General features: G+C 58.0%; 2 protein-coding genes across 4 annotated transcripts in view; one reads left to right on the forward strand and one right to left on the reverse strand.

The window, feature by feature from the left end:
• The first annotated feature begins 379 nt into the window (after positions 1-379).
• Positions 380-10,176, forward strand: BRI3 (brain protein I3). Its single transcript, XM_042972200.1, has 3 exons — positions 380-615; positions 1,157-1,259; positions 9,753-10,176. The coding sequence occupies exons 1-3, from the start codon at positions 474-476 to the stop codon at positions 9,883-9,885; spliced, it is 378 nt and encodes a 125-aa protein (XP_042828134.1). The 5' UTR covers positions 380-473; the 3' UTR covers positions 9,886-10,176.
• A 1,791-nt stretch (positions 10,177-11,967) lies between these two features.
• BAIAP2L1 (BAR/IMD domain containing adaptor protein 2 like 1) overlaps positions 11,968-15,804 on the reverse strand; it is a 92,667-nt gene continuing 88,830 nt past the window's right edge. For all 3 annotated transcript variants that reach the window (XM_042972197.1, XM_042972198.1, XM_042972199.1), the window contains 2 exons: positions 12,673-12,710; positions 11,968-12,178 (listed from right to left, as the gene is read on the reverse strand). In XM_042972197.1, coding sequence (XP_042828131.1) covers positions 12,103-12,178; positions 12,673-12,710 — 114 coding nt within the window. In that variant the 3' untranslated portion in view covers positions 11,968-12,102. The remainder of the gene's footprint in view (positions 12,179-12,672; positions 12,711-15,804) is intronic.

Below are 15,804 nucleotides of genomic sequence, written 5' to 3' on the forward strand. Positions count from 1 at the left end.
TGGAAGGGGCGGGGTCCGCGGGCCATAAAAGTCACGACCCAAGTGCGGCACCTCCCCCCAGTCCCCTGTGTGGCGGGCAGTCTCCTCGCGGCGGGAGGTCTGGGGGCCGCGGTAGCGGCGCAGGGCAGAGCGCGGGGTCAAGGCGGCAGGCGGCCTAGCGGGTGGCCCGGGGCGGGCGCGGCCCCTTTAAGACGCCGCGCCGGCCCCGCCCCGCGCCGCACCCCCCGCCGGGAGCTGCGCCACGTGACCCGGGTCTTGTGACTGGCCGGGGGGAGGCGCGGAGGGGAAGCCCGCGGCGCCCGCCTCCGAGAGGGGCCCAGCCCCGCAGCCGCCGCCGCTGCCGCCGCCGCCCGCGAGGAGCGGGTCCCGCCGGCGGGTCCGGGCGTCCGCGCGAGTCCGAGCCGGCGCGGGAGCCGGAGTCCGAGCGGGAGTCCGGGCGGGAGCCGGGCCGGGCGCGGTGGGCGCCGCCCGCCATGGACCACAAGCCCCTGCTGCAGGAGCGGCCGCCCGCCTACAACCTGGAGGCCGGCCAGGGCGACTTCGCGTGCGGCCCTCACGGCTACGGCGCCATCCCCGCCGCGCCCCCGCCGCCGCCCTACCCCTACCTCGTCACAGGTGCGCCCAGCGGGCGGGGGCGGGGGGGACCGGGAGCAAACTTTGGGCTCCGTGCTGTGGCGACCTTTAACCCCGAAACCAACTTTTCTCCGGACGCGGCGGCGGCGGCGGGGGGGCGCGGCCCGGCCGTGCTCGGCCGGGGGGGGGGGGGGTCCCCGCGCGGGTGCTGCCGAGAAGCCTCCTCGGGGCCGGGAACGCGAGCCGGTGGGGACGGGGGCGGCGGGTGAGGCTCCCGCAGCGGGATCCCGCCGTGCGGCCCTCTGCCTACCCGGGGGCGGGGGGGGGGGTGTTGGGGATTCGCGAGCACCAGGCCGGCCCTTCTCGGGTCGCGCCACGGCCGTCTTGCCAATTAACTTCGTTAACCAGGTGCCGTCTGCAAGTTAGCACCCGGTCAAGCCCGTCGCGGGCTCTCGGCGAAGGCGGCTGTCGTCTTGATTTTGGAAAGGATAAGTGGGGTGAGGTCGGGGGGAAAGGTAGGAGTAGTCCTCACGCTTCCCAGATTTCCTCCCTGCCCCCTTCTCACGTGCCTTCCTGCCCACAGGGATACCCACCCACCACCCCAGGGTCTACAACATCCACAGTCGAAATGTCACCAGGTACCCTGCCAATTCCATCGTTGTCGTTGGAGGCTGCCCGGTCTGCAGGTATGTCACCGGCCGGGGACTGTCCCCCCCCCCCCAATCCGGAGAACACATACCCAGAATCTCAGAGAGGCGGACTCGTTCGGAGGTGGGCTAGTCTTGTCTCGGGACAAGCTACTGACCTGCGGTGTGGGGGAGAGAGGGTTCTTTTGTCCTTAGATCTAAACACATCGCAAGGGTCATAGGGGAGGGGTTCACTTTCCTGAGGAGAGTGCTTTTGGGGCCACCGAGTCCCAAATGAGTGGGATGTAGAAATGTTAATGTCTCATGTCCCTGGTTCTAGGACGTGTAAGTTTGCTTTGCAGTTGATTCTGGAAGGTGGTGAAAGGTTTCATTTTGCTGGGAAGGGGCAGCTAGGAAAGCCCCAGTGGCCAGTGTGTTCAAGGAGCCGGAGGTCCAGGAGGCCAGGGGAGCACCCTCCTTGAGGGCTGCTTCATCCCCAGCAGGGCGGTCAGCTGGAGGAGGACAGAAACACCGGGCTTCTTTGGGGGCAGGAGCGATTTTTCCGTATTCTCAAACCAGAGCCTCTGGAGTTTGGCAGGTGTCCGTAGGAGTCAGACTCGGGTAAGACTTGGTCCTTGCCCTTGGTTGATGCGAGAGAGTCCAGGTCAGCCCCTTGAGTGGGAGGAGGAAGTTGGAAGTCTCAGAGATGGAATTGAGAAACGCTGGTTTACACTTCGGCTTCGTGTCGCAGGTGTATCTGGAAGACCCAGGGTGGAGTCAAGGGGAAGTTAAAGGTTTCAGAGTCACAGGAGTAACGAGTGGGGGGTGAGTGCCGTCCAGGAGCGGGGGCATCGCAGAGATGAGGGGAGGAGGGGGACTCCCAGAGCCAACTGAGTACTTAGGTAAGAGGGCTGTGGGCAGGGGGCCCTGGGGCCGTGGGCTGGCCACGTGCCTCGTGTGTAAACTCAGAACAGGCATCTCTCTCTCTTTGTTTTCTGGGTTTTTCAAGTTTATTTATTTACTTGGAGAGAAAGGTTGAACATGCGAACCAGGGAGGCGGGGAGAGAGATTCCCGAGCAGGCTCTGCACCATCAGCTCGGAGTCAGCGCTGGGCTGACCTGGGGCTCAGACTCAAGAAGCACGAGATCACGACCCGAGCCAAAACCAGGAATCCAACACTTAACTGGCCGAGCCACCCAGGCGCCCCTCGGAACAGGCCCCTCTTTGATATGCCTTTGGAGGACACGGAGGGGGCGGGTGGAGGGCGAATGACCCGCACCCTCCTGACCGCCCTTCTCTTCTTGGGCACCTGGGGGCGTCACAGCTGTTGGGGTTTAAGGGCCCAAGGGTGGGAAGAAGGCCTGTGTGGCCTGGGCGCTGGCGGCGTGCCGCTGGGCTGAGCAGGGATCGGGACTTGGTCCCCGGTGTCTCGGGGGGTTGCTTGTAGAGGTGGGTGAGGGGAAACCCACTGTATTTGGCTTTGAGGCGGTCCCGGGTGCTCAGAGCCCTGGCTGCTTGCACAGTGCTGTCCCCACTTGGGCCAGCTGGAGGATTCCAAAGGCCTATTTTTGGGTGGGAGAATTGAGTGATCTCCCAAGTTTAGGGAGTGGTGTCAGGCCGGTAAACTAGAGGGGGGCCGGGGGGGGGGGGGTCTGTCTGGAGCAGAGCAGTCTGGGATTTCCGGGCCTCCACGCTACGTCCGAGTGTTCTGTCCCAGTGCCCAGCCTGCTGGAGGAACTGGGTTCAGATCCTGGCCCTGTTTTCCTGTCCGGGAAACGGGAGCGTCTTGGGATGCTCTCTGAAGCCCCCTTCCTGGCCCTCGTGCCTGTGCACAACCAGCAGCAAGGCCCACGTGGCTGCTGCCAGATGGGGAGCACTTTCCCTGGGGTGGGAGCTCTGTCATTTTGGGGGCCAGCGGCTTCTGCTGCCTCGGGTCCCAGAGCCCCAGTCCTGCGGAATCCCGATCAAGGTCGGGCTGCCTGAAGGCTGAGGTGCGGGACTCCTGTGTCGGAGACAGGCTTCTTTCTTTCTGTGTGGGGATCCCTGTCCTCCCTCTTCTGGGCGGAAGGCAGTGAGGAGTGGGTGCTCTGAGGGCAAGTCCGGGAACTGTGTTGGGACCACACACGGACTCCCTCTTGGCACATTCCTCTGTGGCCCAAGAAGGATGGATGCCAGAGCTAAGGGCCCCTCCAGCACTTGGGTTCTTCGTGCAAGAGCATCCCTGCCCCCTGCCTGCCCCCTGCCGGCAGCGCCCTCCCGTCTGGGGAGCGGTCCTTTCTGTGCCTCTGCAGCACGGGGGAGTGTGGGGGGGCTGGGGGGTGGGGGGGTTGGGGGAAGGGAGGTGGGCAGCGGGAAGGAAGGAGAGTCTCGGCGCTTCCTAGGGAGGCTCTCCTGTGGTTTGGGGAGTGGGTGCGTGGCCTTGAGGCCGCTCCTCTCTGGGCAGGATGGAGAGGTGGCCCCTGGGCATGGTGTCTAGAGTTGGGAGACAGGACACTTGTCATGTGACTGTGCTTTCTCCCTTTCCGTGCAGCCCGCCAGGCTCTGTCCCCTTCCCTCCCTGGTAGCTTGGCAGCGATTTGCCCAAGTCACACGTCTGTGATTTCTTCTGAGGGAGGCTTGGCGCGAGAGGCCTGTGTCCCTTGTCACTTGGCCATCATCTTAAGCAGCCTGACTCTGTCTTCCCTTTTTAGTCGGCTGCAAGAGAGCTTTTCGTGTGAGCCCAGAGGATGAGCGTGCTCCTTCTTGCCCTGCCCGCGGGGACTGGGTGCCGTCTTGCTCAGCCGGGCCCCCGGGCTCTCCAAAGCTGGGCCTCCCCTGGGGGGGTGTGGGCTGTGCCTGGATCCTGATCCCAGGGAGGTGGCACCGAGAGTCCGGGATACCAGGCCCGGCTGGGTGCACCAGGGGCTGTGCCGGGGTCGCCCGTGGAGAAGGCGCTCTGAGCAGCACGGGTCAAGGCCAGGGCGCGCGTAAAGCAGCAGACGCAGGGCCTGGCCTGCTCTGAGTTCCCCACTGACACTGGCTGGGCGTCCTCGGGTATTTAGTTTCGGGGATAACCAGAGAGGGGGTAGGAGATCTGGGAATGAGTGGGGCCTTGGAAGCCGAGAGAGGCTCCAGGAACAGATCAGGGTCAGATGTCGCCTGAAGCCAGCGGTAAGGTGCACGTGGCCCGGGGTGGTCAGCGTGGAGGGGACTGGTGACCTCGGTAGAGCCGGTGGGGGCACAGGCAGGCAGTGAGAGTATGACACGGGACGTGGGGGGACGTGGTGGAGCGTGTGGAGGGGTCCTGAGAGGAAAGGATCTGTGGGCACTGTCTCATTGGTCCTCGGTCCCGGAGGAGGGGGAGTAGCACCCAGGTGAGCTGGGACTTGGCGGGCCGTGCAGCCCGTGGGAGCACTCGAGGGACCGTGGGGCTGCCTCCCGTCTGCGGGCCGAGGACCGAGCCGGGGTGGCCCGCGGCACCTCCAGAGGCCGTTGTCATGGAAGACCCCTTCGCCCCGCCCCGTGATCTGCTCGGGGAGGCGTGAGGCCGTTCAGAGCCGCCGGCGGCCTGTTTGCAGGGGAGGCCCTGGGACCGCAGAGGGCCGGACAGATGCGCCAGGCGGGCGGGTATGACCCGGGTGGCCGCGTGCCGGGGCATCTGCTCCCCACCCCGAGAAGTCTGCCGCTCCCTTTCCCCACAGAGGCTAGTCCTTCAGGTGAGGGCTGGTCTGGGCACTGCCCCCGGGCTGCATTCTGCCTCTATGAGTGAGTAGTTGGGGACGAACCGGGGGCGGCTGGAGCTCGTGGTACCTGGTCCCCCGGTGGCGGGGAGGGGACTGGGAAGCCCTGGGCGGGGCTGCTGTAAGGAAAGCGGGAGGTGGGGAAATCTGGCACCCAGCCTCGGGACCTCCTGGGACGCGTGGGCTTGGGCCTCCCATGCTGCCGTCCCTTGTGAGGCAGGACCCCCGTGCAGGCAGGGCCTCTGTCATCCTGCTCATCCAGCGCGTCACCCAGGCCCGCTCTGGATAGATGGCAGGCGGCCCCTCTCTCCATAGGATGAGTCAGACATCCAATAAGCATTTTCAGCATTTGTCAAGTTCCTTATTTCCCCAGCTTCCCTGACTCCCCCCCCCCCCCCGCCCCCGCCGGCCACCCAACCACACACACCCACACCCACAGACAACCACATACAACCACACAATCTGTTGCTCAAGAGTGGGGGCGGGGCCTTCCATCCTCAGCGAGAGCAACCTGCTCAGTTTGGATTCTGAGCCACTTGAAAGAGTTGAAACTTTGTCCTGAACTGATCGGGGCCTTTCCGGGGGGGTGTTTGGGGAGAAGAGTGTGGGAAGCTGGGAGAGGCCGGCAGGAGATGGCCAGGACAGGGCATCCCATCCCTCCTGTGGTGGCCACATGGGGACTGTAACTGAGGACAGGTCTGCTCTGTAACCTGGAGTGTCGCTGCATCAAGAATGGCCCAGAGATCAGATCATGTTTCTCAGTTCAGAAGATTCTGGATTTTTAAAAAAAAATTTTTTTTAATTTATCTTAGAGACAGAGCGTGAGCAGGGGAGGGACAGAGAGAGGGAGAGGGAGAGGGAGAGGGAGACATAGAATCTGAAGTAGGCTCCTGGCTCTGAGCTGTCAGCACAGAGCCCAATGTGGGGCTCGAACTCACCAACCAGGAGATCATAACCTGAGCCGAAGTTGGAGTCTTAACCAACTGAGCCACCCAGGCCCCCAGAAGAGTCTGGATTTTTAAAAACTAAATTATGTCAGCATTGTTTTTGAGGTCTGGGGCATTACTCTTGGTCAAAACATTAATATTTTTGTAGCAAGACGTGAATATTCATGTTAAGTGAATGCATTATGACCATCAGTGGCCACATCAGTTCAGGTCACCTGTGGCTGCCAGGTGAGTTTCCTGTAAGCCTATGAAAAAAAGTTTTCTCAGAGCTTTCTGTTGTTTGGAATTGTGGGTAAGACTCTTTCCAGTGGGAAGTGTGGTGCCCGAGAGCTGGAGGCTCCTGCTGGCCGTCCCTTTGTCCCTCAGGCTTCAAAGCCAGGTTGGGTTCTGGTCATTGTCTTGTGGGAGGTGGTCTGGTCGTAGACTTGCTGGCAGGGATGGCCCCTAAGGTGAATGGTGTGAGCTGGGCTGTGCTCTGGTGACAGTGAGTGACAGGTCTGGACGGAAAGCACCGCAGGCTGGTGCTACCCGTGTCTGGGAAACGGAGGTGGGCCGGGTCAGCCCGTGTTACCCTCACTTTGCTCTTTAGGTTCCCAGAGCAGCTGCCGGGGGCTGAGCAGGGGGGCCGGTCCCCCGGGCTCCAGGGCAGCGAGGGCCTGGGCGAGAGTGACCAGCCTTCGCGGGTGTGCTTGGTGGAGCATCCGGGAAAAGCAGCCCCCAGGATGGGCGGTTCACTTCGGCGGGCCTGCCAGGCAGCGTGGGTAGCTCCCGGCCCCTGCACCGCCGGGGAGACTGCTCCCAGCTGGGGCGGAGCAGGTTGGCGGGGGGGGGGGGGGGGCTCCTGCAGCCAGGGGTGCGGGCTGCCCACACGCACCCACTTGAGGGCACTGAGGACGACAGGACAGGCCTTGGCCCCAGCCTCCCGCCAGACACCTGGAGCCTCTGAGCAGACACCATGGATTCTAGGCTGTGCCTCTTGACAGGTTGGATCCTGACACGAGATGACATGGAGTGTCCAGCTTGGGTGGGTGCTCAGCCCAGTAGTCCCGGTCCTCAGGCCTCACTGGCCCCTGGAGGGGACGCTGGGCAAGGCACCCTCTGCTCCTCCAGAGGGCAGTCTTCTCTGCAAGGTTCTGTGCTGGTGCAGGTGACCCAGCTGTGAGGCCCGGCTCGCCCCTGCCCTCTGCCGTTTCCTTGGACATTCTGACCGAACGTGTGAACTGGTGTGGTTCCTGGGACTTCAGCCGTAGGTGGAACGTTGCTTAGAGGCCAGGAGGAAGGACAGTGGCACCTGGGTGGTGCCATAACTCCCAACTGGTACAGGGCCGCCCGGCTGCTTCCAGCTGCTCTGTTAGTGGCTTGATTAGCATCAGTAGTTGCAGGAGTTGTGGGCGGGGATTGTGGACAGAACAGGTGTGTTCCCTGCCCGGGGCAGCCTGTCCAGTCTCCCTGTGTGTGGGGACACAGCTGGTGGCCCACAGCCTCACCCCTGACTTTGGCAGCATGGCCTTAGGTGCTTTTTCCGGTGGGGCAGGTGTAAGGTGGGCCCCGCGCAGCTGCGTCCGGACTCCCACGGGCAGGGGCAGCCATGGGAGGGCCCGAGAGCAGTGTAGCGACCCGACTGCCTTTGCAGTCCTTAGAAAGGCGACTCCTGAGCGGCTCAGTCAGTTAAGCAAGTCTGACTCTTGATTTCGGCTCAGGTCATGACCTCCAGGTTCGTGGGTTCGAGCTCCGTGCCAGGTTCTTGTGCTGACAGTGCAGAGCCTGCTTGGGATCCTCTCTCCCCCCCCTCTGCTGGTGCGTGCTCTCAAGGAAAGGTAACTCTGCTGAGAGAAATTCAGGCCTACTGATTAACTTTCCCCCAGATCTGGCCTTGTCTGTGTCCAGTCTAACCGTTCGGCACACACATCGGTTTGGGAAATGCCGGCTGAAACAACAGTTCAACAAATGGCTTTACTACAGGACTTCTCAGAGCCATTCCTAAACTACTGTGCGCTGTGATACCAGGATGGGAAGAGAGTTTCCCCAAATTGACCAGAGAACCCCCCCACCTTTTCTGCAGTTTATCAGGGGAACTAGTGTGTTAGGACCAGCACCTGGGGAAGCGCTTCTGACCCTACTGTCTGTCCATTGTGGAAGTTTCAGGCAACCCTCTCCTGAGTGGGCAGGAAGAGAAGTGGGCATTGAGTTTGATTTTTTTCTTTAAGCAGTGGAAAGCCAGGCCTCTTAGTCTGGTTTCTCACAATTCCCCCGCCTGCTCCGTAGGGCTGGGTGCAGTGTGGCCCTCAGAAGGAGCAGCATTAGCAGCTTTGGCATTTTGAGTGGAGGAAGCCTTCTGTTGGGTGCTTCTATTAAGCCGAACCTTCCTCTGCACACACAAGGTGGCAAAAGGAGAAGCAGCTGTTTCCAGAACATTCTGGAAGGGCACAAGAGATCCTTAGCAGTGTTTGAAGACAGGCTGAGGCACGGATGGGAGACCTGGCTTTAGGGAGACCAAGGCAGCTGGGGTGAACCCGGGGCAGGGGGCACGGGAGTGGGGGCCTCCCCAGGAAGGAGTGGGTCAAGTCTTCCTGCTCACTACCCAGCTCCTGTCCCCCCGTGGAGCCCCTCCTTTATTCCTTCTCAGTACTCAGCCCTGGGCACTTTGGCACATTTGTTCCCGTGAAATCTGGTGAAGGGCCCTGTTCACTAAAAGCCCTCGGTTCGCATCGCGGTAGACAGGGTTAGAGGCGTCCCCGGCCGCCTGGGAGAGTTTGTTTCCACCAGCTCTTCCTCGGTCTCCGGAATGTAACGGGTTTCTCATTAGGGCTGAGCTGGCTATTGCGGCTCTCATTTTAATTTCAGCTGTGTCCAGAACTTTCCAGAAGTAGCCTAAAGAGCAGAGGCAGAGCTGAGCACACGGCTCTTGCTTCCCACCTTTGGGAGCGAGCCTTTGAAAAGGACCCTGGAATGTGAGCGGTGACTTCAGATCACTGAACCTGTGCTCGCGTGGCTCATGATTGGGGTGATAGCCCGGAGGCGCCTTGTGGTAATTGTGTGTTGTGCGCATTGAAGGGAAACTTGACTTTTTGAAGAAACAGATTAAATGTCTCAAGATACATGCTGCCTTTTTTTCTTTTAATTTTTAAGTGATTTTATTTATTTTTGAGAGAGCACAAGCAGGGGAGGGGCAGAGAGAGAGGGAGACACAGAATCTGAAGCAGGCTCCAGGCTCTGAGCTGTCAGCACAGAGCCCGACGCGGAGCTCGAACCACGAGATCACGACCTGAGCCAAAGTCAGACACCTAACCGACTGAGCACACAGGCACCCTGTTAAGTGCTGCCTTCTTCTAGACGTTGTGAATATGGCTGATTTTAATTGTTCACTAAAATCTATTGTACCCCTCCCCCAAGTCTGAATTCTAAACTTCCTAAGTTTTTGGAATTTCCCTCTAAGGAATAGAAGAATAAAACTTTTCAACACTGGGGAGAAAAACTCTAAAATGATACGGTTTTCTTGGGTCTTGTTTTCAGAGATACAAGAATTTTTATAGAAACTAGCATTTGCTTCTTGTTCTTCCTTTTGTGACGGAGGAGAAAACACTGCAGGTTATGTGGCAACTGAACGTTCTTGTCTTTGTAAGTGGTAATTCCTGTAGGTAACGTAGCGGCTGAGAGTGGCAGCTAGCCTTCCCCTGGGTAAATGGGCATGTGTAAGAGGCCGGGGGTTTGTTGCTGGAGGGGTGAAGGCTGCTTCTGTGGACCTGGTCACCGTGAGGCACCCGGGGCTCTGGGTCCTCGCGGCCTCAGTCCCTTGTGCCGGGGTGTGGGGGGGGTACAGAACTGGGTCCAGCCTCGGGGTCTGCCAGGGACCCTAACGCGCGTGCCCCCCCCCATTCTCTCTGCAGAGTCGGGGTTCTGGAGGACTCCTTCACCTTCCTGGGCATCTTCTTGGCCATCATCTTGTTCCCGTTTGGGTTCATCTGCTGTTTTGCCTTGAGGAAGCGAAGATGCCCCAACTGTGGAGCAAACTTCACTTAAAGGGAACAACACACCTGGCTTTCCTACATCCAGCTGTCTTTTTCTAATGTAAATGTCGTGTACAGTAGCTTTATTTGATTAAGCTTCCAGGACTGTTTTGTAAAGTGAGGCGGGATAGACGGCGTGCGCGTGAGCTGCGGTTTCGTGGGGCGCAGGGGTCACGGCGTGGGGACGCAGCAGCACTGCTTCGGGGTGAATGACAACTCAATAAAGCACTGCTTCTATTTTTTGCAGTCTTCAATTTGAGAAAGGTGAGAAATACTGTTTTAAATAAATGAGATTCATACCATTGTTGACCTGGTTCTGCCTGGTGTGCACACTGCCACTTGTATAAATAAACTTGTGTGGACGTTGGAAATTGTGACCAGACTAGAATAACATACCCAGCGCCTGGCTTCAACACTGTCCATCGTGGCCGATCTTGATCTAGTCCTCTGTAGGCATTTGCAGCTCCAGAGAATGTGCTTTTCGAAGTTTTATTATTATAACGAAACATAATACCTTGACATTACTCCATGCCCGGGGCCTGAGGCAAGCCCGCCCACCCTCCGTGAGGCAGGTGGGTGCCCGCTGCGGCCCATTCCCTGGAGGTGCAGAACGGGTCCCCGGGTGGGCCCGCAGACCGCACCTAATAATCTGTAACGAAGCCAAAGGATCCCAGAGAGCAGAGCTCTGGAGACCAGGGCCCCCACCCCCTGTAACACACCGGGGCTGTGTCTTAACACCCCCCCCCCCCCCCCCCCCCCCCCCCGTTGAAAATACCGGGCTTCCGTGAACCCTCCTCTTAGAGGAGCGGTGGACCACGTAACTAAAGTGGACCGTGTTTTCTTCCCTGGCTGGAGCGTCTTTCCTCAAGACAGGTGTACTGCCCGCCAACCACTCGGCCCCTGGAGAGCCCTCACATGGGTCTGACCCCTCAGCTCCTGGGGACCTTGTCTGGTTTGCCAACGCGGCCGGGACAGGACCAAGAACGAGAAGTGGCACGCACACACACTGGTTTACCTGCGTTTGCCCAGGACTAGTTTCAAGTGTCTAGAAAAACGTTGATAGTTACGGCGAGACCAAAGGGGCTGTGATAAAAAAACAGGGCCCTCTTCGCCCACACACAGTGAATGGCCTGGGTGTGAGTCCTGATTCTGCACTCCTCCCAAACAGGGCCCGATCCCTGGCAGCCAGAGATCAACTCGGCCACTCGCTCCGAGGTCCCTTGGCACGGGACACCCCGGGTTCTGAGGGCACAGGGCAGGTCTCGGGTGAAATGCAGAACTTCCCATCCCAGCCGCTGAGACTCGGGCATATGGCTTTGTACGCGCTGTTTCGGGGCGTGCGTAGGTGTGTCCGTACCCGACTCAGAAATGGAGAAACTTGGACCCCAGGGGGTTTCAGAGTACACCAGCGATGGAGGCAGCTCTGGTCAGCCGGCTTAGTGAGAACGCCCTGGGTCTGCACACGCAGGGTCCTTACACGCGTGAGTGACGCCCATCACCTGCAGCACAGCCTGGTGTGTTTTCGTTGGTGAATCCAGTCGGTGACTCCGAACTACCAAAGTCCGTGGCTCTAGGGTTATGCAAGTACTAAACGTGGCCGTGACAGGGACAGGCAGAACACCTCCGTGCTCTGTAGCGATGTCTAAATCAAGGGGAACTTGGGGATTTCTCCATCTAGGTAGCTCTACATTTGGTTAAACAAAAATTAAGAATTTTTAAGTTAAAAAATCAAATTTTATAGACTATTCATAATTTATATTGCTTAAAATTATGATTTGCATGCTAAGATGCAACTTTACACAACCAGCCTTTCCTTTAGATAATGTTATAACGCTAGATAAGAGCACATGCTTTTTAAAATAAAACTGTGCTCATTTCATGCAGAGAGCTGGTCACGAAAGCAGACTATCCCTCATTCTATTAAAAAATAATCACAGAATATTAAAAAAAAATGATACAGTAAGGATTGGAACCAAATTTATGGTCTTCTGACAGAATGGGAAGAAAATATTTTCACTGATTTGAGTTGGTCACTAGACTATTATTAAAGACAAACGTATCAACCCAACTATGTTAAATTGAGAAAACGCGTCGATTTGCTCAAGTGGAATACATTTAAAATCAGGCACCCTTTGGCGAAGCTTTGCAACAGTTAAGCGCACACCAAACAACACATCATTTTTCAAGTGAGAACTTAACGTCGGAGGGACTGGAGCTCCCGGCCTGCTCTTCATCGAATGATCGGTGCAGAGCGATCGTTTGTCACCGTCGGCCGGAGTTTCACCGTCGCGAAGGGGTTTTCTCCGCTGCAGGGGGAGAGGAAAAACCACGTCTGCAGACATACTACAGGATGGGAATTGGGTTTTAGAGGAGCTGTGAACTACCGTCCTTGCTCTGTGAAGTTAGAAGGCTTCTGTATAAAACTCTGGACGTTTTCTAGACACAGACGTTTCACGGTGGCAGTCCTCTCTGTGCACCCATGCCCACCCGTCACAGAACTCTCCAGGGCTGTAGATGCTGTAATGGGAGAGCCCACCCTTCTGTGGCCCTGTGTGGGAGGGGTTACGTGAGAGAGCCATAAGGACGTGGTCTGGATCAAGGTGCCAAATGCAACATGGCCGGGAGGCATCCCTTGGGGACCCAGGCAGAGGCCAGGCAGGCTTCCTGTGCTGTGAGAACAAGGCGGCCGCCTTCTCCTTGGACCCCATAGGCCTAAGGCGCCTCGGCCGGGACACGCCCCCCCACCCCCTGCCCCGGGCTGTGCACCTACCAAGACCCCCAGGAACACAGTTCAACGTACCTGAGAAAAGGAGGCTTTGCTGTCCCATTTGCGTCGTTCTGTGAGGAAGATAAAGATGAAGTTTATGGAAGGGTCACGAAACCGGGACATTTTCAATAAGACCTTAAAGGTAAAGATATCTAAAGTGCAAGGAGCAATTTACGGCTGATGCGTGTAAGCCCACCTGAGGCCATCTCAACGTCTGTCTAAAGTCACCTAAGGGATAAGGGTAAGAACAGAAAACCGAAGACAGTGAGGGGCCCTCACAAGTGCTGGCATGTCTCAGGCCTTGGAAGACCATGGCCCTTAAGCTGCCCAGCCGTAGTGCCTACAGCTGGTGTTTTGGGAGCCCAGTCCTGAATGAGGCCGTTATAAACAGGAAGCAAAAATAAAACCTTGTTGGGTTTTGGTGCCCACAGATGTGCCAAGGGCTAGCCAGAGATCTGGTGGGAAGTTCCAGAAGATGGGACGACAGAGGGACAACACTGCCCTTGCCTTCAGGAACTACCAGAGCCTGGGGACTTGGGGGGGGTCTCCCAGTGTGGCCAGGGACCAGGGGTGTGTGTGTGCCTTCTGTCCTTCGTTTTATAAAGCTAGAAGGCTTTCAGAATTTGCTTTAAATCTGCTCTGGCTGTTGAAAAAAATCACTGGCCTGAGCTTGTGGGGCTAATTCTCAGATGGCTGCCCAGGAGAGGGCAGTGTAATGCCGTCTGAGCCACAGGCCACCAGACCAGACCAGACTCCTGGAAGCTCCCAGGATTCCCAGTGGCCTCAGGGCATATGGGCCTCTGAACACTGAAGGACAGATAGCTCTTCTCACTTCTGGTTGCCAGCCTAGGGTCGAAGGCCATAGTTGGAGGCCAAAGCCCAGGTCAGGGCTCTTTCTGCATGGCTCCTCTTGGGTTGTGGACACAGATTCTCGAAGTACAAGAGAGGCTGTGGGCACTGGGGCTACTTCAGACCTGTGCCTGCTGTCTCTGTGCCTCTGAAGACCTCCGAGCGTGCTTTGAACCTCGAGACCAGCAGGTAAGCAAGGTCATTCTGATGGGGAGCCCCAAGCACCTGAAGGCAACCCCAGTCAGCCTTGTGCCCCAATTCAGTGTCTACCTTTTCTTTTGTAATTTATTTTAGAGAGAGAGAGAGGAGAGTGAGTGGGGGGAGAGGGACAGAGGAGAAAGAGAATCCCAAGCAGACTCCAAACCCTGAGCCCCAACACAGGGCTCCATCCCACAGCCCTGGGACCGTGACCTGAGCCAAAATCAAGAGTCGGATGCTCAACTGACTGAGCCCCCCAGGCGCCCCTGTGTCTACTTTTCATCACAGATGCACACAGCGGCTGCCCTGCTCAGCATGTCCTAATAGGGTTTTAAATGGCTGCAAAATGATTTCTTCCTACTAGGCGTGCTGAGCTTCCCCAGCAGGCCTCAGAGCAAGTCATTTGTGGGGTAGTGCTCTCATTCCGTGATGGTTACAGGCTAATTTATGACTTACTGAAAAAGCACCAGGATGCCTGCCCTACAATGGCACGTGTGCTCAGTCCGTTGGCAATGGCATGTCGCCTAGAGCAGACAGCCCGTGCACAGAGGCACCAGCTCACGCAGCAGAGAGGCCTCCAGTGTCCTCCCTCCTGGCCTGGAAAGCACACTTCCTGCAAAGCCAGGTGTGGCCTCTGCCCATCTTGCGCTTGGCCACAGAGGCACACTTGGCCCTCTTGCTCCTTGATACTGTCTGGAAACCACCTTCCTGTGGCCTTTCCCGGGAGCACGCTCTGTCCCTGCCGTGTGCGTCCTCAAGTCTGAGGAAAGCTCCGTGCGCTCTGAACTGGAAACCAGAAACAAAACCCTCCCTGGAGTACTTGCCAGACAGACTCAGCCTCAGATGGAAAACTTTGGGGCCTGTTCCCGGGAGGGCCTCCTGAGTCCCGACTGACCCAACTGAACTTTAAAGTTTATTTAAGTACTCTCTACACCCAACGTGGGGCTTGAACTCACAACTGTGAGATAAAGCGTCACATGCTCTACCGATTAGCCAGCCGGGCGCCCCCGACCCAACTGAACTTTAAAATGAGTTTAGGCACATGTTCACAGGCTGTGCCATTCGAGTACTCGGTCCAGACATTTGAGAGAAACAAAAATGGCTGCAGAGATGCAGCACACTCGACCCTAAAGTGACAAGTGATGACTCCGCTGTGAGGAAGGAAGGTGAGAGTAACCTGGGACAGCCCAAAGCTATTTAGTGCCGGGCAAACCCGGGTCCTGGTGCGGTACGTACCCCGCACACACCCTGGCCAACCTACACGCATGCACGTGGGCACCAAAACCCCACCGGGATACTCAGAGGAGCCCTGACAGGCCAGCCTCAACATCTATCAACAGGAGAAGGGACAAGAGCCTTCTATCCAGTGAATCCACGCAGCGATGGAGCGCCACAGGACAGCCCGCTGTGTGGTTCACTTCCTCTGAGGGCCAGACCAGATGCGCCGTCACGGGGTCCGAAGTTGGGGCCGTCTGGACTGAGAAGGGGCAGCGCCGTGTGTGTGTGTGGGGGGGTGGGCTTCTGGGGGGCTGATAATCTAGGTCTTGCTCTGGTGCTGGTTATATGTAGCTGCTTTGTGAAAAGTCCTGCACTTTCCTGAATATGGCATTCTTGAATGTCTGCTTTTAGAAAAACAGGACATTTTCAGAAAGGTTTCTCCTCTCTTTAACATACTTCCACTAAGCCCACTCCTGTGTTCCCTTTCCTGCCAGTGAAGGGCACCCCCAGGCCGTGTGGCACTGCCCTCATTCAGTCTGTTAGGAAGGCTCATGTTGTGCTCAGAAGCGTCTGCGGAACCTTCCCTCCAAGCTGACCACATGACCCCGTCCCTTGTGCTGGCCAGTGCCCCAAGCCCGTCTGTCCATCCTGCCTGCTGCCTCCAAAAGCTCCAACTGAACCTGTCCCTCCACAGCCTCCCTGAGGCTGAGTCATGGGGTTCGGGTCTCCTGGTCTCTGCGTTCCCCAATCTGTCTTTCCCTCTTCCAAACAGCAAAGTCTCTGGAGGCCTTTCTTGGTCCTGCGTCCCTGGACCGGGCTGGTCTTGATATGCCTCCTGCTGCCCCAGGGCCCCTCTGCACAGGCTGCAGGCCGTGAGCCACCTTCTCCACACGCACGGTG

This window comes from Panthera tigris, chromosome E3 (genome assembly GCF_018350195.1).
Source record: "Panthera tigris isolate Pti1 chromosome E3, P.tigris_Pti1_mat1.1, whole genome shotgun sequence".
Classification (NCBI taxonomy): domain Eukaryota; kingdom Metazoa; phylum Chordata; class Mammalia; order Carnivora; family Felidae; genus Panthera; species Panthera tigris.